At 39.1% G+C, this 26,378-nt stretch overlaps 1 protein-coding gene across 1 annotated transcript in view; it reads left to right on the plus strand.

The window, feature by feature from the left end:
- Positions 1-25,555, plus strand: part of LOC126236164 (F-actin-capping protein subunit beta) — a 40,425-nt gene extending 14,870 nt beyond the window's left edge. Inside the window, exons 4-5 of the mRNA XM_049945252.1 lie at positions 8,945-9,138; positions 22,181-25,555. Coding sequence (XP_049801209.1) covers positions 8,945-9,138; positions 22,181-22,423 — 437 coding nt within the window. The 3' untranslated portion in view covers positions 22,424-25,555. The remainder of the gene's footprint in view (positions 1-8,944; positions 9,139-22,180) is intronic.
- Positions 25,556-26,378: the final 823 nt, after the last annotated feature.

Raw genomic sequence — 26,378 nt, forward strand, 5'->3', positions numbered from 1 at the left:
GAAACATATCTCTCTTGACTGCATTTTAATTTCCAGTGATTCAGTGAGCTGTCTCCAGGCTGTCAATCCATGTTGCTGTTCTCACCCTGTGGTATCTGCTATTCCTGACCACCTCTCTGAATGTAATCGTATTGCATGTTCAGTTGTCTTTTTCTGGGTGCCAAGTCTTGTAGGTATCCCAGGGAACGAACTGGCAGACTGTTTGGTTAGAGGGGTGACTGGTTGCCCAACATTCACTTTGAGAACTGTAAATATGGATTTGCAGCTGCAAATAAGATCCCTAACTCCACACCTACCTACCCACCCTGGACTATCGGGGGGGGGGGGGGGGGGGGGCGCATCAGCTCTGACGCCACTTTCAGTTACAGCCCAGAAGTGTTTAGTCAGGTTCAGCATCTGGGGAGATAGGGGACCAGCACATCGATTGGAAATTGACACCTTGTTCCTTGAACTACTCCATCACACTCCTGGTCTTGTGATATGGCATGTTATCTTGTTGAAAACTGTCACCACTGTTGGGAAACATGATCGCTACAAAGGGGTGTAAGTGTTCTGCATCCAGTGTATGATACCTCTTGGCCCCATCGTAGTGCCTTGCACAAGCTCCACTGGACCGAAGGATGCCCACGTAAAGATTCCCCAGGCATATTCGAGCTGCTGGCAGCTTGTCTCCGTCCCAAGTACACGTGTTAAGGAGCCATTCCCATGGAAGACGACGGATTCATGCCCTCCCATTGCTGTGATGAAGAAGGTACTGGGATTCATCAGACCACACAACACCCTGCCACTGCACCAGTGTACAGTGCTGATGATGTCCTTCCACTGCACCAGTGTACAGTGTTGATGATGTCCTGCCACTGTACCAGTGTACAGTGCCGATGGTCACATACCCATTTCAGTTGTAGTTGCCAGTGTCATAGTGTTAACATCAGCATGGACATGGGTCGTTGGGTAGAGGCCTGTGTTAGGAGTGTTCGGTGAACTGCATGTTAAGATTCACTTACACCCTGCCCATAATTAAAGTCTGATATTAGTTGCATCACAGTTCACTGCCTGTCTTTTTTTAGCCAATCTGCACAGCCTACAGTGTCAGACATCTGTAATGAGGGGTGGCCGCCCAACCTGATCCTGTCTGGACATGGTTGCACTTTGGTTCCTGTATGTGTAGAAGACACTCGCCACAGGACTCATCAAACACCCAACAAATTGTGCTGTTTCCGAAAAGCTTGTGCTGAGCCTCCGGGCATCACAATATGCCCTCAGTCAAACTTAGATAGATCACGTGCCCTCCCCATTCTACGCGCAGACAGCATACTCGCTGATACTATATACACCATGCATGTGTCTGACTAGCAGTCATTTCTCACCAGCTGATGCTGCTATCGCCTGGATGGTTTTGTATTGATTGTGGGATGGTGGTCATAACATTCGGGCTGATAAGTGTAAATAGCACAGCTGAAGTCAATTAAGATTCGCAGCTCCTGATTCAAATTCTCTAATAATTGAAATTTAGTTACAATGAGTTAAATCGGTGTGCAGCCAAAACCCATTTAATTTACAATAAGATCGCTGTAACTATTATCCTTTGGGATCTGTGAAAATGGTTCGAATAAATTGGCATTTTTGCCAATGAACCAACTGTCTCATATAATTTTTGTGCACGGAAAGCCTCCAGTATTGTTCAAAAGAATGTAATAAAAGTGATGATATAACCCTAATACTGTGTAGCTTGTGAGCAAACTTTCTTTAGCCTGATGTCAGTCATCAGACTCTCTAACATCACAGAATGCATTGCCAGACAAACATTACACTGTCAAAGATTGGTATGTTCCTTGTGGATTGCTTGTTGAAATAATTTAAATACCTCTTCAGTAAACGTAACACCTGTTTTGAACCAGGTTAAGGTGTGTTACTGTAGTCATCAGTCCAAAGACAGGTTTGATCCTGCTCTCCATGCTTCACTATCCTGTGCAAGCCTCTCCATCTTTGCATATATACAACAACCTACTTTCATTTGAATTTGCATGCTGTAATCAAACCTTGGTCTGCCTCTACAATTTTACCACAGCTCCATGTCCTTCCCTTACCAAATTGATGATTCATTGATGGTGAATAATGTGATATTGTGAGCAGTAGTTCCTACCCTTCACCAATACCTCATTTCAATTTTTATGTAAAATATTGAAAAGAGGCTGCAAATAATTATCAAAATTTTCTAAAGTACTAGTTTTCATATTTCAGACTGACTTTTCTCTCCAACAATTCCTATGAATGTTCATTCTTCCTACCCTTTATCATTCATGCCTTCCTTCAACTGTACCATAGCAGTTGCATTACACTGTCTGAAATCTCTTATCTCCTTTCACCAGGCCATCTTGATAGCTACTCTAATCTTAGTAATTATACTTAATTATATGTTTAATGTCCTTTGTATTGTTATCTGGAATGCCTTTCTGCCTCACATTTTATGGGTTTGTTTTATACCAGTGTGTCTTAAAAATATGGTTGGGTTTCTGATCTTTATGGTTAAGTGCAGAAATGTATTGCTTTTGCTCCAAATTATTAAAATTGATTTCTGTTCTGTTGTAGAAATACACTATCTTGCATTTATTCACATTTTAAGGTGGGTTTCTGTAGTAAACCTTGTGTATACGTTAAACTTGTTCTAGCTTCCCTAAAAATTACAACATGATGGTACTGTAGTTTCCTGTTGGGCACTGTCTCGTCGTCAGTCAGTGTATGCTACTTTTTTAGTAAGTTACGTTGTTCATATGTGCTAAAAATACGTATGAGACAAGTAGTTTTTTATCCAGCAGAAGATATCCAATGGCAGCTGCAACTACAGCTGCTACCTGACAGTTAATCTACTAGATGAAGAACTTTTGTGAACTTATTGATACATTGTGGTATTATGCTGAATCCATCCATATTGCTCCTAGAAGTTTTTTAATGTTGTCTACCCATCTTTTATTACACTACCGCATCGATCTACTCTTATACCTTGAAATGCAGAAAGCGGTTATGTGCTCCATCTATTGTCCCCTTTAAAAGGCTCTGAGAGGCAAACGATTCACCTTTGATACGATGTCCAGCTGTATGTGCGGAACTGGTTAACATTGCAGTCCCGGGAATTTTATCAGACAGCCACTCATGGCTTTGTGTCGTCATGGGTCAAGTGTGTCAAAAGCCAGGTTCAATACTTCTAACACACAGGTACTGGTTTCTGTAGCCGGACTGACTTTTACTCTTTTTTCCTCGTAAGATACTCATAATTTTTTCTATCGGCATATCACATCACTTTGGCATGACAGTTGGTGCACGGTTCATGGGAACAAATTCAGAGAAGTCAAACCTCTCCAAACAGTCTGTCAACTTCCTCCCAGCCATCTCCTCGCCATGAGGAAGTAATGTTAGCTTGGTTGGGAATAGGGCGCTGCTGGTTTAGTCACCGCCACTTGTTGAGTGGTGGTCCTGCACCCAGCAGTCCTTTCTGTAGTCAGACATTTCCTGATCCTCTGCCCCTATTTTAGCTGTATTTACTCGAATCTAAGCCGCACCTGAGAAATGACTCGAAATCAAAGAAAAAAAATTTTCCCAAATCTAAGCCACACCTGAAATTTGAGACTCGAAATTCAAGGGGAGAGAAAAGTTTTAGACCGCACCTCCAAATCGGAACGAAGTTAGTCCATTGCAACATCAGACACAATTTAGGTCGAATGGATGACGATACAGCTACAGTAGTTTGGTTCCAGTCGTAAGATTAACAGTTAAGCTTTACCAAGTAGCCATCGCTATGTGTCAGGCACTCCGTCCGTATTTATACGGGTACCCTTCCTTTTTCACGTGCTTCGTCTGGCTTGAATCAATTGCTTTTTTTGCTTTGATCTGGTAAATGCCTTTCTCTTTGTTATAGGTGTTTACGACACTCTAAGCTGAAAATGCACTATTGTACTGTGTCTTGTGTTGTTTGTCACGTTCTGATAATGAGTGTTTACGACCTGTCGCCGCTCGCGGCATGGCTTGCTTTTGTGCGCGCTACCGCCGCTTACAATTTTAAAAAAAAGAGAGGAATCATCTCATTAGCGAAACAATGGCAAGAGACTGCTATTTGTTGTTACTTACACTGCCGCTTTCTTTAATAATGATCAACAATAACCAAATAATAGACTGCGTATGATAGAAGATATTCTGAACGAAAGTTTAGCGAAAATTTTTCTCTGTTTGAAAATCTTTGCAGACAATTAGTCATCTTAGATTTAAAAATCTAATCAATTGCCGTGCTTCATTTCTGACTGTATCACTATTCGGCATAAGAATAATATGAATATAAACATGACATGATATGTATATTCTTCCGCGTTTGCTGTTGTCTCACTCTAGTTTCGTAGTTTATTAGGCAGACATGATTTCAATGAGATAGCAGCAAACACAAAAGAATACATGGCAAAATGTTTATATTCATTATTATTATGGTGAAGAGAATACTGCATGTGATTCACAATTTACAAAAGTTCCTATTAGCAACCATCTCTTCACACAGGTAGGAAAAAATTCAGAACGCAGATTTGGCCATTTTGACAGACATCCCAAACAGTCTTGCCAGTCGGATTTTCGTAGTGCATCGAAATGCTGCTACATTCGAAGATGAACAATACGGAATTTGGATTTACTTCGTTGGATAATGTATGAAAATGCAGTGGTCGAAAGTCAGGGCGGAGAAAAAAGCTCGTCTTCCACCTTTTTTTTTTTTTTTTTTTTTTTTTTAATTTATTTACTGACGCAAAGGTTTTGGTGACTTTGTGCCTGCGAAGCGCTACATATATTCGACGACAGAAGTTAGTTGTGGCGGCACCTATCAACATTTTTCAGAACTTCCGCTTTGGACTCGATTCTAAGCCACAGGCGGTTTTTTGGATTACAAAAACCGGAAAAAAAGTGCGGCTTAGATTCGAGTAAATACGGTAATGTTCTGAACGAGAGTTTAGCGAAAATTTTTCTCCATTTGAAAATCTTTGCAGACGCCTCTTTAGTACATTACATTCTGCACAGAAATTAATCATCTTAGATTTAAAAATCTAGTTAGTTGCCTTGCTTCATTTCTGACTGTATCACTATTCAGCATAAGAATAATACGAATAAAAAAAATGATATGATATGTATATTCTTCCGCGTTTGCTGTTGTCTCACTCCAGTTTCGTAGTTTATTAGGCAGGCAGGATTTAAATGAGATAGCAGCAAACACACAAGAATACATGGCAAAATGTTTACTTTACTCTACTTTTCCTTTTAATTTATTTACTGACGCAGAGGTTTTGGCGCCAGTATTTATCTTTGTGACTGCAAGCATGCCTGTGTAGCGCTACACGTATTCGACGGCAGAAGTTAGTTGTGGCAGCACCTACCAACATTTTACAGAACTTCTGCTTACTTTGCACTCGATTCTAAGCCGCAGGCGGTTTTTTGGATTAAAAAAAAAAAAAAAAACAGAAAAAAAGTGCGGTTTAGATTCGGGTAAATACGGTATCAGGGTCAGGCTGCCGCCCACTTTTCCAAACATTTTAGTGGATGATGTGCAAGCTGTGGCTCATGTTTGAAGTTTTTAAAAAAGCAGTAATATGACAAATGAGATTTGATTTCTACCTGGTGACTCCGGTGTCCTTCGACGTCTTTTAGATACTCTTCTGTAACATATTGACGTTTTAGATTTGTTTTTTCTTCCTATCTGTATTGGACTTGGAAACGGTTTTTTACCTTCGCGGTCCCAGCATTCTATGGTTCTATAATGGGCGCTTATGACCTTAGACATTTTGCGCCCTACCACCCCCCCCCCACCCCACCCCACCCCCACCCCGCCAAAAAAAAAAAAGAAACTGGTTTCTGTAATTATGCCTCTGGCTTGTTTCTTTTTGAATGGCCCTTATAATAAGCATAATGTATTAGAACACTTTTTGGGAATTCCTGGAATCAATATGTTCGATCTTTCTGAATATGATACTATGTCATATTATTGCACAAACAGTAAAAGGAATAGGAATGACTGCATACAGAAAAATAGGACTTTATTTTCAGTTGGCATAACTTGTAACATATTGTGGTGAACAGATCTTTAAATGTTGCAGCACAAATGTGTGTCTGGAAACACATAAGCCAGTGCTGTTGACAGCTTGGAGGCTGCCAGCAGGATGAATCTGAAGTAATGAGAGTGGTTTATAAATTTGGGAGTTAATTGGAGACATTCTATTTGTGGTGGCTTCCATATCAACCACCTGCTATACTCTTAATATTCTACAGAATATGTGAGTTAAGTGTATGTTGGCCTCCTATTCTATACAAAGTACGTATAAAGGTTACATGAAATTAATGTATTTATATCTCGTTAAGAGAGCCTGCCACAATTTGCACCAAATCTGTTGTAGCAAACTAAGGCCGGTATTACCCTATAATATTTCTTTTTCAATGTTGATACGTCAAATGTTCAAGAAATTTGATAGTGTAATATGAAACTTCATCTCACCTTTTGTCAAAGAAATATGATCAAATCTAGGGCATTGCCATAAATTTGATCACAAGTCGTTTGTCTTCTGTTCACTGCTGTGTGAAATGTAATCACTTGAAGTGCTGACATCACTACAGCTATTTGACGTCTCTAGTGTGATAGTAAACATGGCTGCAAAGTTTAGTCGGTGTGTTCCTTCAACTCATTATAATAACCTTGCTTCGACAGAGATGGGGGAGTGAGCAAGGGGTACAACACACACTATTAATCGTGTGCCAGTAGCTTATGCTGCAGGTGACTTCAAATCCACAATCGCAGCTACAGCCATCAACATTTACATCAGGAAACACAAAGGCAACTTTTCAGCAAGTCAGAATAGATGACACACATTAAAATTAAAAAAATAATTCTTAGCTCTCCATTCTAGTTTGTCTAGTTCTGAACTTTGGATGCCACAAGTTAAAAAGTGCTTCATCTCTTTCGTAATTTTCATTAATCTTGTATTAGTTCAAAATTCTGTTAATTACATTATTCAAAAGTAAAAATAGTTCTTAATACCCATAAAGTTCTGTAAACATTTATTTATCTTCAGATATTCCTCCTTCAGTGCTTTATAAATAACTTCACACGTTTCTGGAATTATTTTGGTTAATGTGTGCTGTATAGTAAATAAGATTAGCTTTCTCCTGTAGCAAGAAATCAGTGTTATGGTAAACCTGTCTTCTATACATATAGCGTTACTCAAGTGTTTCTGGACATACAGCATTACTCAAGTGAGTATTCTGCTTTGTAATATTAGGAGTCACTTTACTGGGCAAATAGTGAAATACACTCTCTTCCATTCATGAGTAATTTGTACAAGACTTGATGTCTTCCACTTGCAGCTCTCTTAATAAATTTTGATGAATGTTTTTATTATCTCAACATAAGATCGATGGCTTCAGGCAAATATGTTTCCTTTTTTCCACCACTTCCCTTCCAAATGCACACACAATGCAATTGTGATACATGCAACTGCAGCACATAATTACCAGTTATTGTTGTCTGCCATCTTGAACTTTTTAGTGCCACGTGAGAGATCTGCGTCAAAGAAATTTGACAAATATTTGAGCATATTTATTTGTCCAAGAAACGTGGTAGTGTAATACTGGCCTAACTAAGACCACGTATGAAAGCTAAGCTCATATGTGTTCAATGAGCAGTTTTTATAGTGCATTTAGTTCTTGATTTCTCCAGTTGTCTACTCTTCGGCTGGTGGAAAAGGCAGTTTCCTAAAATTAGTGTTATTTGACCAAGCAATGAGGAAAAGCACTTCCATTCCTCTGAAGATGGCATGGAAGATGTATGGAGTAGAACTGTCACAAAAGTAGCTGTCAATATTTGTTGTGTTATGGTAAAAAGAATATTGTGGATGAAAGAATTGCATTCTTAAACAGTAGTAAGAAAAGGTTTGCAGGTTCTATCAATCACCCACTATCCTTTGATAATTGTGATTGTAATGTAAGCCAGTGTGAAATTTCTGGCAACACAGATTGTCATTAATTAAGAAAGATGGATGCCTTTCGTAAATAAGTGTATTCTGCAAAAATTAAAGCACAGATTCCTGACTTGCTTTCACGTAAGTTTAGATTCTCTGTCCACAGGTTCATATAATGTAACTTTCTTTTACAATATTGCAATTACATAACAATTACTTCTCATATTACAGTCATAAATATAGACCTATGTCTTACAGAGCTAGTTATGAAGTAAGTTGTACGATCATTGCTTTCTCTATGTACACACTTTCTAAGAATATTGTATAGTTATTGCAAGGAGTGCGTCATGCTTGCAGGTGCTTTGCTGTACTGTTCCCATCTGTGGTAAAGCACTGTAGAGTTTTGAAAGCTTATATTTTGTTTAGGGGTAAAATGAGTGTATACGGTACAAGACATCACTTATAGAGAAAACTCACAGTTGGTAATATCAAGCCTTAAATTATTTCCCCAGATTAAAGCTACAAATGAAGATTGGATTTCATGCTACAATAATAGTCACCGCAGTATCTCGGACCGAAAAATCGTTAATGATTTACTTGTAAAAGCAATAGCAAATGTTTTACATGACCTTCATGGTCAAATACTAACATTAAAATGTAGCGTGGTTATCTTAAGATGATAAAAACATTATACAACATAATCCCAATAAATGACTCAGTCAGGAGTTAGAGAAAAAGCGTTTGCAACGAGGTTTATGTAAACCTCTACAGTATTACACACTTTGTGGTCACCTAAAGTAAAAGATGTAGGGACAAGAAATAGCTTGTCAGGGACACAGAGCTATAATTCAAGGACCTGGATGCAGTTGAGAGCAAAAATCCATATATAAATTTATAGCTGTATTCATTTTTGAAAGTTAGTGTTTTTAAAATGGCAATAATATATCATTGCCTTCGTTTTTATTTTCTAGGTGTTATTCTTATTAAAAAGGCTGGTGATGGATCCAAGAAAATAAAGGGCTGTTGGGATTCAATTCATGTGGTTGAAGTTCAAGAGAAGACAAGAAATGCACATTACAAACTTACATCCACTGCAATGCTGTGGCTCCAGACAAATAAGACTGGTTCAGGAACCATGAACTTAGGAGGAAGTCTCACAAGACAGGTATGTGATTGTGGTGTAAAACCTGTATTAATTACTGCTGTTAAAAACATGAAGTTGTATGGAATTTATTAGCCCCATTTGCAATATCATTAGTTGAAGCAATGTTGTCTTTACCAAATTAAAAACCTAAGGATTTTTATGCTTCAAACTCACTCAAAACATTTTTTTGTTATGATCTTATTATGTTGCATTTTCAAATAACCAGCATCCTCATTCTCTTTTTCCTCACCTTCACTTGTCTTTGCTACTGTTAATTGTTAGTACTGATAGTTTAAGATTACAGCAGCTCTGTTAACTGATTTCTTTGTTTCTTTAAACTTTCTGTGTTATTGTTGTCTTTATTCCTTCACCTGTAACGGACAAGGGCTTCTTGTACTAGAACTAGGTTCTCCCATATGTTTTCACCCTCTCTAGGACATTAGTCAAGACCGCGAATGCATGCAGTGCTGGGTGACATTTTTCAGACTATGTAAATATTAAATAGTTTTGCACTGCTGCTGTTACAGTTTAATAATTTTCTGGTCATAAAGAGTTCACCTGTCCTTCAAAAGAACCTTGGTTCCAACAAGACCCATTCGGAGACCCAAGCTTGCTCATTGGTGAGAATTGCCCGCCTTCATTGTTAACAGAAACTGGTTGCAAATAAGAGAATGATCATTTAGCTTTCCCATTGAACAAAAAGGGAGGTGAGGGGTAGGGGAAAGGATAGTTGACTGGAGGGAGGAAGAAGCATCGAGGTAACTGAATGGTAATGTATCACTAGGGATTGAAATATTTTCTAACCCCGCCACACAAGCATGCATCAACCACCTTATCTGTGGAGGAGGAGAATTGATGTTGATAACAGGATCTAGCTGTGATTGTAGGGCATGAGCTTTGTATGCAGTGCATTACACAAAAATGCACACTAACCATATAAAATACACTTTATCTAACCGAAGTATCATCTATTCACACTCCATTTCAGTGTAAGTGGTAAGTAGTGATGTAGACAAGGCTGCAGATATTAGAAGTTTTAAAAAATGCTGTGGCTTAAACATCAGCATTTTGAATAACCTAAGGTGTGTGTGTCATCCACATTGCATTGAATGGTGCACTGGAGAATAATAAATGCAAAACCTACATTGCAGTGTTAATATAAAGTAGAGTAATTGAAAGCTCCTGTTTGTGAACTGTACGGGTACTAAAAATGTCTCTGAAATTGGCTGACCTTGAAAGCATTTGCATAGTAGGTGACAGCTTTTTGGTTGGACCTAATATATCAATGCTGCTTGCCATTGTTTTTTCTTCTTTGCTCCTTTTCCAGTTGTAAGGACACTTTTGGAAAAAACAACATTAATCAAAAAAGGATTTGACTGTATATGCTTTCCTCTCACATTCTTCATAAATAAAGGCCTTGGGGAAAGCTCTGTCCAGACATCAGTTTCATTTATGATATACATGAGGAAAGCACACAAACAGTGTGATCAAATTGGAATTGGATAAATGTTAAATCATTTTTGGTTACTGATAACGGAGTCATTCTTAGAGAATGAAATATTGAAATTGAAGATGTGATCAGCATGCTTGCAGAAGAATGTGGTATCCATAGAGTAATTCTTATAATCTAAAATTTATCAACACACACACACACACACACACACATACATTATGGTTTTGATGTTGAAAGTACCACCACCACTATGCATTTTAGGGAATTTAAATTCTCACAAGACCTAACGGGGCAATTTCTGCTTTCTCTTGTCGATTTACTGGAATGTTTATAGTGACGGTGATCATTTTCCAATCACTCTTTCTTTGCCACACCAATGCCCATCAGAAACTCTATTTATTGGGACGTAAAGAATACTGATTGACATAGCTTCACTATTTCTTTAAATCCCAAACCTGTCTCCCAAGGAGGAAGTGAAGTAGTCTGTACATATACCATTACTATGATACTACTAATGGCAGAATCAGCAATCTATCTTCCTTGTAGGCCACCTGTTGAATGTTGAAACAGTGAAATAGATCCAGATATAGAGACGCACAGAAGAGCACTCAGGCAACATAAATGACATCTGTCAAGGTGTGCACACATCTTCAAAAGGCTCAAAGTGCAGACCTGCTATATAATAATAAAAAAAAAAAAACACGAAGAGTGTTGGGATAGATTTGTAACCACTATTGAAACCCATACTTCCTTGTCACAAGTATGCGACAAACTGCACTGCCTTCACAGGCTCCAGTCATTATCTGGCATCCTACATATCCATCAGAATGGTGTCATTCAATCTGACACTTCCATTGTTGCTGAACAAGTAGCAACACTCTTCACCAAAGCCACATCCGTAAAAGATGATCAGATATTGTTTACCTATTCTCGGATTATCAACCTTCAGAAGCATACAGTGACTGGGACCACCTCAGTTCTCTATGCACTGTGCCACAATAAAGGCCCAGATCCAGATAGCCAGATGCATAGTCAGATGCTACATTATTTACCCCTAGAATACAAAGAATATATTCTTTCACACATAGTGGCCTCTGATAGGAAGGTGAGTTTTAAGCCACCAAAGAATCCTCACAAGTTGGACAGCTGTCACCCTATCTATCTGCTAAATGTTAATGTTATAAGCAAGTCTTTAGAACAAATGGTGAACACCCAACCTATTTGGATTCTTGAGACTGAAGGACTTCTATTCAAATTTGTGTGAATCCAGGGAGGGATGGTCTATCAGCATACCTGATTCACTAGAAAGCCATTATTATAATAATGGCATTTACATGCTGCTATCATTTTTGTCAGGTTTCTTTTTTTTTCCCCTGCTAAAAGCTTATGACTCCACATTACTGCAACATATTCTAGTTACTGTGCATGAGTGGAGCTAGAGAGGTACACCTCCCAAAATTTTTTATCTGCATTTTTTATTGAGTCATTCTTTCCATGTTCAGTTAGGCATTCTGTCTTCACTGCACACAGGCTCTGGCCTGGGTAACCATTTTCCTAATAGTAACTAAAGAATTTACAGAGGCCGTGGACCCTACAGTCTAAACATATGTGTGATGTACTTCTGCTATCACTGAACACCCACCCACATGCAAATTGTTATTGCTTAAAGAGCTACTTCAAGTAGAAGAAACTTTACACTTTTTAGGGCAAGTGACTGATATTAATCTAACATAGCTGCCTCATGTATTCCAGGTAAATCAGAAGTGCAAGGCAAAACACAGTGCTCTACCCTTCTACCCTGCCTCAGCAACACTTCCTTGGATGCTCGTCACACCACTCTTGTAGCAACTTCACAATTCTTTCATACTATGCTGCTTAGACTTCGTAAGCTTCACCTGTGGATTCATAATGCCATGTGTGCTATGCCTTCAGATAAGTTCACTGTTAGATCACACTCTTAATCGGTATCTTCCAGACAAGCCCTGTAGATATCAACCTACTGGGGATATTGTCAATTTTGGTACTATTTTGGTGTTATTTTTTGCTGATTTTGGTGCTGTTTTGTTTTAGCCAATTTTGGTGCTGTATTCCGTTACATCATAGCCAGGTAATGGGAAATAAACTGCCATTTTAAGATTACACACAAACCTCAACCTTGAGGAAATAAAAAGTCAAAATGAAATTTTAGTGTTAAATAACTACCAGTTATAAATATTGGTTGTCCTCAGATTTGTAACACTTTCCATGTGGGAAAATGACAAGTTCTGCGACATTTTGCGTTAGTTTTCATGTTATCATTTTCACGAAATTTTCCTGCACCTAATTGTATGCGACTTTTCTCAACCTTCTCTCAGCACACCCGCTTGGAGAATCAGTCACCCACAGCATCACCTAAATACATCCTTCAGACCAAAAGATTAATCAGACCCATCTATTCTGTGGCGAGTGTTTTGTTAGCCAGTGTGAGGTGGCAATGAGCAACATTCCCCACCACCGGAATGTAGTGTCTTCATTGGAGAACTAGCGACTATTGTGCAATCTGTTACATACATCTGCACCTCTTCTTAAGAGTTTTTTCTAATTTGGAGTGATGCACTGCCATCTCCAACACCCACTTGTATTGTCCATTCAAGACCATCTTACTAAATGCCAAAACACTAAAAGGCCAATCCTGTTTTTCTGGACCCCTAGCCATGTTAGAATTCCAGAAAAAGAACTCATAGATCCTCTGGCCATGCAGGCTACCAAAGAGAATGTCTTGAGATTTAAAATACTGGGACCTGACTTAGCTGATCCTATCCCAACAACTTCCAGTGACATGGAATAGGAAGTGATATGCTGTAGTTAGCACCGACAAGCTGCCTACCATAAAGGATTTTGTAACTGCATGGATGTCTCTGCAGAATGTCCTGCCAGGAATCTACAATTCTTTACTAACCTCACTGGCTGCAAGAAGTTACCCATGATTAAAACAATGGAAAATCCGGGATGGAATATTGACAACCACTGTGCTGTGTTCTACATGGACATGACACCTAATAAGCTGTCTGTCTGCCTGCATGAATGACCACTGAAAAACTGTGGCCAAGAAACAGCTGGACTGATCAAACTACCCAGTGCATCATTCTTCATTTCAATGACAGCTTCACAGCCTATACCATCATCATTCATCCTTCCTACCAACACCATCTGCATGGGTGAGAACACTCCCTGAAATATATCTTATGGTCCCATAACCCTCTTGGCCTCAACCATCATTGCCTTCAGGGGCCGTGGCGCTGTTTGGCGGGTTCGTGCTAGGCTACAACAGGGCCCCAGCCTTTGCAGCACCTTTTCCCTTCCGTGCTGCATGTGTATCCTCTTGCTATTCTTTTTCCCCTCCCTTGGGGTACATGTCTGGGACGTTATTGGAAATATGTTCTGCACATTCAGACACAGATATTAGAACAGTCTCTCCACTGTTTTTATTCCTTTCTTTCTTTTTTTGTTTCCCTTCCTCTGCTTCAGTGTTTGAGGTTCATCAATTTCTTCTTTGTCTCTGTGGACTCCTGAAGGCCAGTCCACACATCTGACGCGTAACAGGTGACTGGGTAATGCATAATTCCCAACCCCAGTTTGAAAGGTAGGGTTCGCAACTACCCCCTGCTAAAGGCTAGGTGCAGGGAGGAGTGATTGCCTGAGCTGCTATCTTCCTAAATTGATGATTGATCTCTCTGTCAGGTGTTACGGAGGTGTGACTTGAGGTCTGAACAATCACCTAAGGCGGGTGCACTCCCTTCTGAGAGGGGGCCCCCAGTTGGAATGGGCGCACCATCGGAGACACTGGCAATTGTGTGGGACTTCCTTGCAATGAGCCAAACATAATCTTCTCAGTCTACATCTATTAAACATAAATGGAATAACGCTAACGATTCAAAGACCCTCCCAGATATACCACAGTTCCTCGTGGTTTCACGTACTGAAGATGATCAGTCCTTTGCTGTGGTAAATCCATTTATTATTCGGAAAGTTGATGCAATTGCTGGCCCTGTGAAATCCTGCTCTCATTTACATTCTCAAGCACAACTGCTTGCAGCTTCGCTCCTCCATGGCTATCCTGTTCGTGTCGGGGCCCATCAAAAACCAAATTCTTCCCGTTGTGTTACTTACTCTAGGCTGCTCATGATCTGACTGAGGCAGAAATCCGAATGTACACCTCCAATCAGTGTCATTACAGTCCATTGGCTCACTTCTCATAGAGTGTTGATTCTGTCAAAGATCAAAGCAGGTTACGAAATTATCACAGTTGACCGACCGTACATTCTGAACCCAATGCGCTGCAACCCCTGTCATCATTACAACCACACTTGAATGTCCTATCAACACCCAACCAAATGTGTAATCTGTGGTAGGGATGCTCACAACAGCGATTGTCCACCTCTTTCTCCCTGCTGCATCAATTGCATCGGCGAGCATGCCACCTCCTCTAGAGATTGTCCCAGGTATCTCGATGAGTAGGCTGTCCAGGAGGTCCAGGTGAACGAAAAAATTCCTTACCCGGTCGCTTATTAGTTGTTGGCTAGTGGGAAACCCTGCATTCTACCATTTGGCACGTACAGTGCCGTTGTTCCTACATCTCGTTCCACGAAGGATATAGCCATGCAGAAATGCAGCCTCAAATTCACACTGTGGTTGTGAAATCGCCCAGTGTCATGGTAGCATCCCCGTCTCCTCCTCCAGCTGTGCAACAAGCCACCAAACTTTTGCCTCACAGGGTGAAATCAACTGCCACACAACCGGCAGGCCAAAAAGGAGAGAAGGAATACTCCCACGAGGACTTCCTACATTGCTCCAGCCAGCAGACATCAGAGTCTTCCTCTGACAGCTAGAAAGGCTCCAAGAAGCCAAACAAAGGCAAACGGTCTTCTCCTTCGACGACTCTGAGATCCTCTTCGACAGTGTCGCCATGCGATACCATTGCTCGGCCGACTTCCATGTCACCACTGCACAGCACCAACTGTTTTTCTGCCATGGACTCCACACACCAACTGAAAGAGAATGCTGACGCCTCTGTAGACCTCAAGGAGCAGGATCCTCCAGCCTCTGTGCCCTGTAGCGTGAGTCTTCGAAGGATGGAACTTGGCAGCCATCGAGATGACATCCCTTCATTTTTTCCCTCCTCTCCTTTCTTCATTATGAATCTCCTTAAATGGAACATTTGCAGTCTTCGGTCCAACAAAGAGGACTTACAGCTGCTCTTAGAATCACAGTGCCCTCTTTTACACTAGCCCGGGTGGGAGCCTGTGTGCTGAAGCAGCCGAACTACCGCTGTCATACCATCGTGACTTTCTCGTCAGCAGATACGCATGCCATTTGTCTGCCATGCCTGGCCACCTGTTGTACGCCTCCTTCTTTGATGACTGTGAGTTTCACGACCTCCACATGGAACTTCCTATAGTACCTTTGTGTGCAGTGATGGCTTTCAGACTGACTGTGGTGTCGGGTGTGCTTTCATCATTGGCACTGACGATTTTTGGTATCGGTTTACGGAACACTGGTCAGTATTTACAGCAGAACTCTTCGCTGTCTCAGGCCACGCAGTACATCCAGGGACAAAGGTTTTTCAATTGTGTCATCTGCTCTGACTCTATCAGTAGCCTCTGGAGCCTCAGTGTGCTGTAAACTGTCCATCCCTTAGTGCAAAGGGTACAGGAAAGCTGTCACTCGCTAATTCTGCATGGATCCACTGTGATGTTTACGTGGGTTCCTGGTTACATCAGTCTGATGGGAAACAAGGCAGCTGTCATGGGTACAGTCCTCGTGCTTCAGCCCGCTAGTTCTTCCACTACCTCCGATTATATCTGTATCTCCGCCTGTCAGCAGGCAGTGTCACTTTGGCATCACCACTGATCCTCCCTTTATGGGAACAAGCTCCAGGAATTAAGCCTCTCCCATCAGCTTGGATGACTACCTCTTCGTCCTCTTGCTGTGACATCATGTTAACTAGGTAGCATATCAGGCAATGGTTTTTTATCCATCACCATTTGTTATGTGGTACTCCCCCACCACTATGTGCTCATTGCCCTCGACCTCTGACTGTCGCCATTACCTGACAGAATGCCCTTTTTTAACCACTTTCGTTCTCATTTATGTTTGCCATCTGAGTTATCGGCCATTTTAGCGAATGACTCGCAGGCTGTCGGCCACATTTTACTTCTTATCCATCATATTAATATGGCGAAGGACATTTAATCTTCAGTTTAGGACCTCTGTTACTCTGTGGCATATTTTATGGACCTTTCTCAAAGTACCTGATTTTAGCTGTCTTTCCTTTTGTCGCTTGCTTTTAAAAATAGGGTATGCAGTTCTGACATGGGAACATATGACCTTAGTTGTTTTTGTGCCCTAAAACAAAAGAAATTAGTCAGCCTTCATTAGTCACTGTCCTTCACCTGCCTGTAGCCTTCCCGTTCCTAGTCCAGCCCAAAACAGTCTTCGTGTCCACAAACACACTCAGTCTTTTTACTTCACTCCTTTTCTATTCCCTCTACCCTCTGTTTAACCTCCCAATTACACTTAGCTGCCCTACCCTCTACCCACTCCCCTGCCCTGTTAGCCCTCCCCCTTCCTACCCCGGCCTCCTCCTTACCCCACCACCTGGATTGCTTCTCCCACCATGCACTGTAGCTCGCAGTCTGGCCCGGCAGCCATAGACTCTGGGGTTGTGCCAGTCTGCACCTCAGCATCTCCTCTATATGGTGAGTAGCAATTCACCCATTAATACGTTGTTAACAAAGTACTCCAGTGCACTGTAGCTGTGTTTTTCAGTGGCCACACTAATTGTTGTTCTGCCTTCACTGTGAAAAGGCAAATGCTGAACTCTGCCACCGCATCACCTTCCATTTTAGCTGATGTCGTCAAAGCAGCAAACTTAGTTTTGCACTTTACCCTGTAATACAATTTGAACAGTTGCATCTGAAGGTCAGATATTATGGTCTTGCTGGCTCTGGTTAGGGGTGGCTGGTGGTTCCCTGCTGCAATCTCTGCCCCAGAGGGCCTCTGGACATCTTGGACTAAGAGGTTGGCCAGACCCCATCTTTTAATTTGTTTATCCTTATACATCCCTCATCATTGTAATCTAAGGATGGTACCTTATTTACTCCTGTCATTTCATTGGCCTGACTGTCTCAACAGCAGCCTACTGGATGGATGCAGATGTGTTTCTCGCTACTGATGTGCTCTGAAGGGCCTTCATCTGATTTTGGCCAGCATAAATCCCCTCCCCCAATCAAAATTTGGCTTTTATTTATAGCTGATATTATCCTTACATTCTTCGTCTTGTATCCCAGACGTACTAATGGTTTTTTGGCTGTCAGTCTTGTCCCACTGAGAAAAATTTTGTTGGACAACACTCCCAGGATGGAGGGACTGATGTAGTAGTAGTTTGTTTTCTCAAACCCATCAGTCTAATCCAGGCAACTTAGAGTGATAATACTTATATAAGACAAGTAATTCGATTTGAGCATGTGTCCGAAGGTTACTATCAGTGGAAAACAAAAATAGAAGATTGCAAGTATAATTGGCTATAGTAGGGCAGTAAGGTTTTGTTTTATGGAACCTTTAACACCAGGAAAACAACTTAAACAACCAATAGAAAGTCCAGGGTGGAATAATAACAGTGTAGGAAGAATAGATTACTACTTGCCTCATGGAAGAGGCATTGAGTTGCAGACAGCCCCAGTGAAAATAAATGCTAGAAATATTCAACTTCCAGACAAAGTCCTTTGTCAGAAGTACAATAGCTGTTAGATATTGATTTACACTTTATTTTTTCCCTACCATTCATCGTGCATCATTGGACTCGTCATTACAGTTGCAAATATGTACAAGGGTGGTTTGAAAAGTTCTCTGAAAGGAATAGGAAAAAAAGTACTTATATCACTGAAACTTTTTTGTATTTTTTAATGTAGTCTCCTTTTAGATTAATGCACTTGCTCCAACAATGATCTAGTGCCTTGACACCATCTTGAAAACGAGTTTCGTCCAGGTTTGCAAAATAGTTGTGAACTTTAGCTATCAGTTCTTTGTTTGAAGCGAATCTTCATCCACCAAGAAAAATTTTCAGTTTTGGGAAGAGATGGAAGTCTGACGGAGCCATATCAGGTGAATAAGGCTGGGTGTGACAAGAAGTCATACCTTAGTTCGTGTAAGTTTGCCATGGTGACAGAACGTATGCAGGGTCGCATCAAGAGTCGTGGCACCCATCTTGCAGATTATCCCTTCATTTCTAATTCTTCAGTTAAAATGTGATATAACCTTTCAGGTGACATCTGGCAAGCTTGAGCAATTTCATGCACCGTCAATCGGCAATCCTCCATGACCATTTTGTGCACTTTTGCAATGATTTCTGGAGTAGTGGTACATCTTAAACGTCCGCTGCGTGGATCATCATCTAAGCTCTTCCGATCAAATTTAAAGTCATTTGTCTACTTGGCAACAGTGGAATATGAAGGAGCAGAGTCACTCCAGTGTGTTCTGGAAATCGGCATGAATATCCTTTGCTTTCGTACCTTTCTTTATGAAGTACTTAATCACTGCTCGAATCTTGATTTCCCCCCTCCCCCCTCCCCCCTCTTCACAAATCACTACACAGGAACAGAGCCACATCACTGCCACAGCTCTCTTCCAAGAGCACTGACGTGGCATGTGTTCATAGGAAACTGTCCAATGAATATCACGTTAACAACTTGTTGCACTAGCACTGACCTCTCGTGGTGATTCCGAGTACTTCTCAAACTGCCCTCGTAATACTTTCGTCCAACCATAAGTGACAGAATCAATATAAGTGCAATTGCTGCACAACGCAGCCCATTTTCCCAACTGCTGTCATTACATGAGCAGATGACATGGATTTAGATCATAAAGCATGGTGCTGGAAGATGTGTTTCTGTGGAAGGAGGGTGTAAACACTGCAGATATTCACAGTCGACTGTTGGAAGTGTGTAGAGTGTGCGCACTGTCAAAAAATATGGTCTTGCAACACAACACGTGTCTCCATACAAGTCAGAAAGACATGGCAAACATTGTGGAAATGCAGTTCCAGGTACTGCTATACCCACCATATTCTCTTGCCTTAGCCACTTCTGATGACCGTCCATTCTGGACAATGAAGAAATCTGTCCTTTTCATATTGTTATACTGTTGTTAGAAAAATAAGTTAAAAGGACAAATTCAGACAATTTATGGGGAGTTGTTATATTTGAATTGGAAGTGTGGAACAACAAATAAAAAATTAAAAATAAGAGTGAAAGCAATAAAAAGCTATAAGTAAAGATGACATAGTGTTAAATTGTGTGATAAAACCAGTTGTGGTGAAATTAGGAGTCACATGGGATAGTCACCAGAAGGTAGCCATAAGTTGCTTAGAAGTGGGAGCTCATAAGATGGTGAAAAAATGACAAAGAAATTAATTTCAAGAACAGTAGTAAGATAATGTCATATATGCTGCAACAAATGTGCCTGTGTAATGATAGCATGAACATCAATGTAACATTTACTAGATGATTGTATCAGTTCTCTTTCTGGATCATGAACATGAAAAGTCCTAATGTTCACTTCAATGAATTAACCCACACTCATTCATTTTTTATTGACATAAATATTACAGAAATTTCGTTATGCCAGAACGCAAACTTTTTTGAACCTTCAACAAATAATTTTGGATAAAAATGTTTAAATTTAAACTTGCTAAAGATGCATGTTTGGGCTATTCAAACCTTTGATAATACTAACATACGAGATCTTAAATGCCTGCAATTCAACAACTAGTTTTAGCGTAAAAACCATATGTGTAAACCTTGTGTATTACAAGTACAAAGACTCCATGTAATAAGCCAGTTGCTGGTGTACAAACGAAAGGGGGCTATTTTGTACATCCAGTCTCTATAGCAGCTATGTAAGTTGTATGGGTTTTGATACATTCAGCCTTTGTTTATTTAGGTCACTCTCTCCAGTTCGCAAGTAAATTGTTCACACAACCAGTTTCGATTCAGTTACAGATTGTTGTCAAATGTTAAAATGGTTATATCGAGGATAGCATGTGGCCACATAATAAAATGTATAAAATTAGGTTAGGTGTTTCATTGTCAGCTGGAGTAAAAACTGTCTGTAGTTTGGGTAACTTTTTGTATGAAAAACACCATCTGTGTGTAGAGGCAGATCTAGGAATTATCTTTTTTTAGTCATATATCAGTTTGAGATGTGACTGAGAACAATTTTTTTCTTAAACAGTTACGCTAAGTCGATCAGAGTGGAAAGTAGACAGTCATCATCCCAAAGCTAACAACATTATGCTTCCCAGGCACATTAACTGCCTATACTACTGCTGGGGCAGGTGGATTGTTGCATGCTCCCAGATATTTCTGTATTGCTATTATTTCTTCACACCACTCTTTTGATATAGTGAGTTGGAGTCATCGTAACATATTGCATTTGTAGTTATGAGAAGATTCATTAGTGGGCACTCTTTTGTATTTGATGCACTCTAAAGTTTGTTGTTGTTGGTTTTTTTTTTTTTTTTTTTTTTTTTTTTTTTTTTTATATATATATATATTCACATCGCGTTTGTCATTTTCTGCTACCGTGAAACATTCTTTTGTAGTCAGGGGAAGACATTTTCAGTTTGCCCTTGTAAATAATTTATCTATTCATATTGAATTTTAATTTAGTTTCATGATGTTCCAGACACTATATTCTTGGGTTTATGATGTGTGACCATTGGTGAGGGCAGGTGGATTACATCACATTACCACATATGAGTAATAAAAGACATGTGACAAATCTTTAAATTCTGTGGACTGATTAAAGTTCACAGTAACATAAGTTTAAGACTCATTTGTGTTTTATGATTTGACTTAATGATCATTTAACGTAAGGCACTAGTTATGTTACACATTTAGAATGTGAAGTTGTCGGTCTAATTGTCTTGTCACTAATGTCGTATCATAAATATACTTTTATGATTAATGTATTATGACTGTTGGAAAAATTGTGACAGAGCTGAACTTTAAACCAGATTTCCTGCGCTCTGTGGTGTTGCCTTAACTTATGGTCAACTTATCACAACTCCACACTTGACTTAAACCTTCATTGTCACTCATGGTTTCCACATATGATTTCTGAATTGTACTAAAAGAGCTTCCTTTTACAGATTATATGGAAATAGCTGCACTGGGGAAACAGGGTCTGTAGAGTACCATGGCTAAAGAATGTTAAGAAGTTTTAGGTGGAAAAATCATTGACACTGAAGGTTCAAGATAGGCCTTGAGGCATACTCAGATATCCTGAAGGTTAAATTGACTGCTCATAGAAAGTTGAAAATCTTGGTTAAAGACCAGCTCTGACACAAATTTGTAAATGTTATAACATAATCATTACACCAAAGATCCAGCACATGAATAGTTTGCAATGACATCATTCATGTCGTTCCGTCTTAGAGTCCATCCCCAGCTGATTCATTAATTGGTATTTCTGTGCATTTAATTCACTTCACCATTTTATACTTTTGAATATATTTAATATGATCACCAGGTCATTCTGTGTACCAGATGAATTTATTTATGTGATTTTCAGGTGGAACAAGATGCAAATGTTAGTGAAGCTTCTCCCCACATCGCCAATATTGGTCGAATGGTGGAGGACATGGAGAATAAGATACGTAATACTTTAAATGAAATTTACTTCAGTAAGACAAAGGACATTGTTAATGGTTTACGTAGTATGCAACCACTGGCAGAACAGAGACAGCAAGCCATGCTGAAGCAAGATCTGGCAGCTGCCATCCAGAGGAGACACGCAAAAACAGAAACAAACTGAGACATCAAGTGACTGTTGTGCAAACTGCTATGTGTTGACAGCATCCGTCACACTGATGGACATATAAGTGTTTCTACAAATAGCTTCTCCATGTCCAAAACTGACATTATTGAGCTGAGAATGTCAGAAGGCAACGGGGTGTAAATCTGAAGCCTGAGTGTGTCTTCCGCTGTCATAATCATTGCAGGCAGTTGACTGTGTAATGAGTTTCACAGTTGTTCATGTTAATTGTTTTAGAAATAATGTTGTTGAATTAATTATTTTAATCTTTAAAGTTGCTGGAGAGGTTTGATAGCTGCAGAAAGTGGAACCTTTAATGTACAGATTTGTTTGCTTAGGAAAAATACTGTGTCTCAAAATGTTATGTCAGAAATGTGCATGGAGAAGTACCGAGTTTAAACACAAGTGCATCATTTCAAGCGCCTCTGCATCACTAAATAACATAGTATGCAATTTCTTAAATCTCAGCTGTCAGATGCTAAAGGTTTCTGCATTTATGATTTGACCAACTTGGAGCTCTCTCAACTTTATCATTGAACTTCATCCTGTGAAACTGTGCTCACCTAATTCAAGTTATGAAGCATTTTCAAAAGTTTCCTTTATTCGGAGAAAATGGATTACATGTGGGCGAGCAATTTACAATACTGCTGCCATAGATTGTGGATTTACTATGTTATATAAAAGTGTTGGGAAATGTAAAGTGTGTTAGAACTGTAGAGTGGCCATGTTAAAATAAAACTGCTCAATGTATTAGAATTTGTATTAGCTTGGAGCTTTCTTGGTGCATCAGCTGACCATTCTACAGTTCAAAAGATTGTGGTACAATTTGTAGAAAATGAAGATCAGTTAGTTGTTTATGATTGAGGGCAAGAGAATATTCCCATTTTGTTGTTCTGGTGGTATGACACGGAGTGAAACTAATACTTAAAGAGGAATGTGGCATAAATAAATTTTGTAAATACTTGGGTCACAGGATTATGATCAGTGAGATGTATAATAAATCTTTGGTGCTTTTTATATTGAAACCAGTGAACTGAAAAGTGTGTGTATGAAAAACAGTGGTGATAATCCTAAGGTTGGACTCCATTAAGTATCTCTGGGACAATACAAAAAGATACAATTAATTATTTTACATAAGTTCATGTAACCATATTTTTTATGTTTTATATTGCCACTGTCCATTGTGATCTAAGGCATCTTGCAAGTATGCATTTCAGTGTTTCATAGGAGCTTTAATTTTTTGTATATGTGTTTAATTTTCAATCAAATTGTCAAACAAAGAAGAGAGGAAGCATTCTGCTGTTAAACTTTTTCTCTGTATTAGTTAACATCTCCAAATTGTGATATTCAAAATTTCGTATGCTACATTTGCTATATAAATTCTGCAACCCACAGAAGAGCTCTAACTCAGAAATTAATTTAATTAATCAACATTTCTGAACAGAAAAGAAGCGAGTGCCCAGAAGCTGTACTGTCTGATCAGTCATGCAAAGGATATTGTAAAAAATTGGCAACAGAGTGACAGAAAAGTTAATGTTGGGTGTAACCCAAATTGACAAAAAAAAATTATTTTCTTTAGAGCAGATATGTTTTCACTTCTGAATTCAATGTGTAAACTCTTATTATTTAATTTTAAACACAATATATCTTGTTTTTTATATAAAAGATCTTTATATTCATCTACCTGCAGTGGTTTCTACTAAAACGATTGCTGTATCAAAATTAAGGGGCCTATTAGCTGCAGTAGTTTGCAGACTACTTAATATGGTGCCACTTAGTTCTTTGTATAAGAAAGAGTTTTGCACAAGTAACCGTTACTCTTTTGGAAAATTATATTAATGAATAGATTCCTGTTAATCTTACTGCACCTTAAGAAGTGTGTAAACTACTCTGAATACTTCAGGCTTTTAATGCTATAAAAATTACCAAAGTGCCTACTGCATATTTTCAGCACAAATTTGAATTAGGACGACATGTAAATAAGAAGAGAGAACACATCACTGGATTGTGGATTTTATTTTGCGAATGTGTCGTTGTGTATCTGTGGCATATGTGAAGGGGGAAGGGGGGGGGGGAGAGAGAGAGAGAGAGATTGATTTTATAAATGTTGCAATACTAGGTTGTGGTTTTAGGCCTCATTTGTGTTGTGCTGCTTGTATGGATACCCTCTTAGTACTTAGAAGTACATTGTATAGAGTAACATTTTGCATCTTATTCAGTTGTTCCATTTTGGTATGGAAGTATCTTTACATAGTAGGGCAATTTGAGATTTAAATTTTTGTTTGGGTGTAGATGCTGTGTGGTATGTGGAATGTACGTTTGTTTCCAGATTTGCACTTCATATGTATATTTTTCAGCTGTTTAACACCTCTGTAATCTGTACAAATTCTTTCCCATGACTATTATGAATAGTACTAAGACAAATCATAACAGTAAATTAAACTATTTTGCAAAATATTTTTTTCTATTTTAGGGCACTATCCATTTTGTACATAGAGATTTTACAGTGCAGAAACAAGATACGGAGAATCACTGTTGAGCAAATGAGTCACAGTTCTTATTGTAATGTGTTCCATAACGGTGGTGGGTATGTTATTAATAAACATACCCAACACAACTGTATATTTACAAATATTTGTTGGTTATAACATTACAGTTTTCATTATCAGTGTAGATAATGTAAAGTCGTAGAAAGATGGCAGGTCATACCTAAATGTGTATCTAGAAATGGGAATTTACAGGAAGAAAGCATTATGTTGATTGTGATATGTCTATTTTTTGTTACTATGACTGAAAGCCGGTCTGCAATAAAACTCGCTCAGTAGTCTCATAATAATGAGGACATTTGTGGTACATTTTTTTTACTGAGATTCAGGTAAGAGCTGTCATATGAGGCTTACGACACAGTACTGCTTTATAACATTCTAAAATCCACTGTATCATGTTGTATTTATTATTATTCTTATGATGATTGTGGATGGGTACTAACATAGTATTTTAAAGTCTGCATATGATTTTTGCTAGATTCCTGTGACACGTGCACCAGTATTGCTGCTTAAGATGTAAGGTGTAGTTCACATGCATGGTTGCATTCCCAAGGCTTTTTATATTATTATTATTGTTGTTGTTGTTATTATTACTACTACTGTAGTAGAATCAGTCAGTAGTCAGTATTGTCCAGGTTAAAGGTGACTTGTTTCACGATGATGATGATGATTAGTGTTTTAGGGCGCACAACAGCGAGGTTATCAGCGCCCGCTCCCAAAAGTTCAATTCAGAGCCGAATACTTGTTTCACTTTCCACTTGTTGCCCTCTTTTTAGTAGAGGCAACTGTGTGTACTACACCTTGTAGTTTTTCAGCAATTGAGAAAATTGACTTCTCACAGCATAAGGAACAGATTCATGCCAACGATTTCTAATAAGTGTCATTGATCACAGGATATGAAAAATGCATGTGATAATTGTTTACAGTTTTTATGGCCTTGATAATATGCCATTAAAAACTTTGTAGGTTTCAGTTTTCATAACCCCCATCTAACAAATTATTAACATCACTTTCAGTCTTTGAATAAAGAAGCCTTTGTTTTACAAAAGAATTTGCTGTTGATGAAGCATACAGCATTTAGGGGGACGGGATAAATTTAGAGTATATTGCTTTTAACTCCATTGGTCGACAGTTAATATTGCAGTTCATCTAGAGAGAATGTTGCTTCCATTTGAGTCAATACTATCATATTTTGTGTATCATCCACTTTTCAGTTTCCAATCTGTTCACAGCAACAGAACAGAATATTTTTTTTTTTTTCTCCCATCATGTTTGTCATTGGAATGAATAAAGGAAGGTTTAAATTTAAACATGCTATTGATCTACAGGGCATCAAAGACTAATTCTTGGGATTACATGCAAGTGCTGCGTAGGAGATAGGGGTGAAGAAATATAAGAAAAAAATTTAC

The sequence above is a fragment of the Schistocerca nitens genome, chromosome 2 (assembly GCF_023898315.1).
Source record: "Schistocerca nitens isolate TAMUIC-IGC-003100 chromosome 2, iqSchNite1.1, whole genome shotgun sequence".
NCBI lineage: Eukaryota > Metazoa > Arthropoda > Insecta > Orthoptera > Acrididae > Schistocerca > Schistocerca nitens.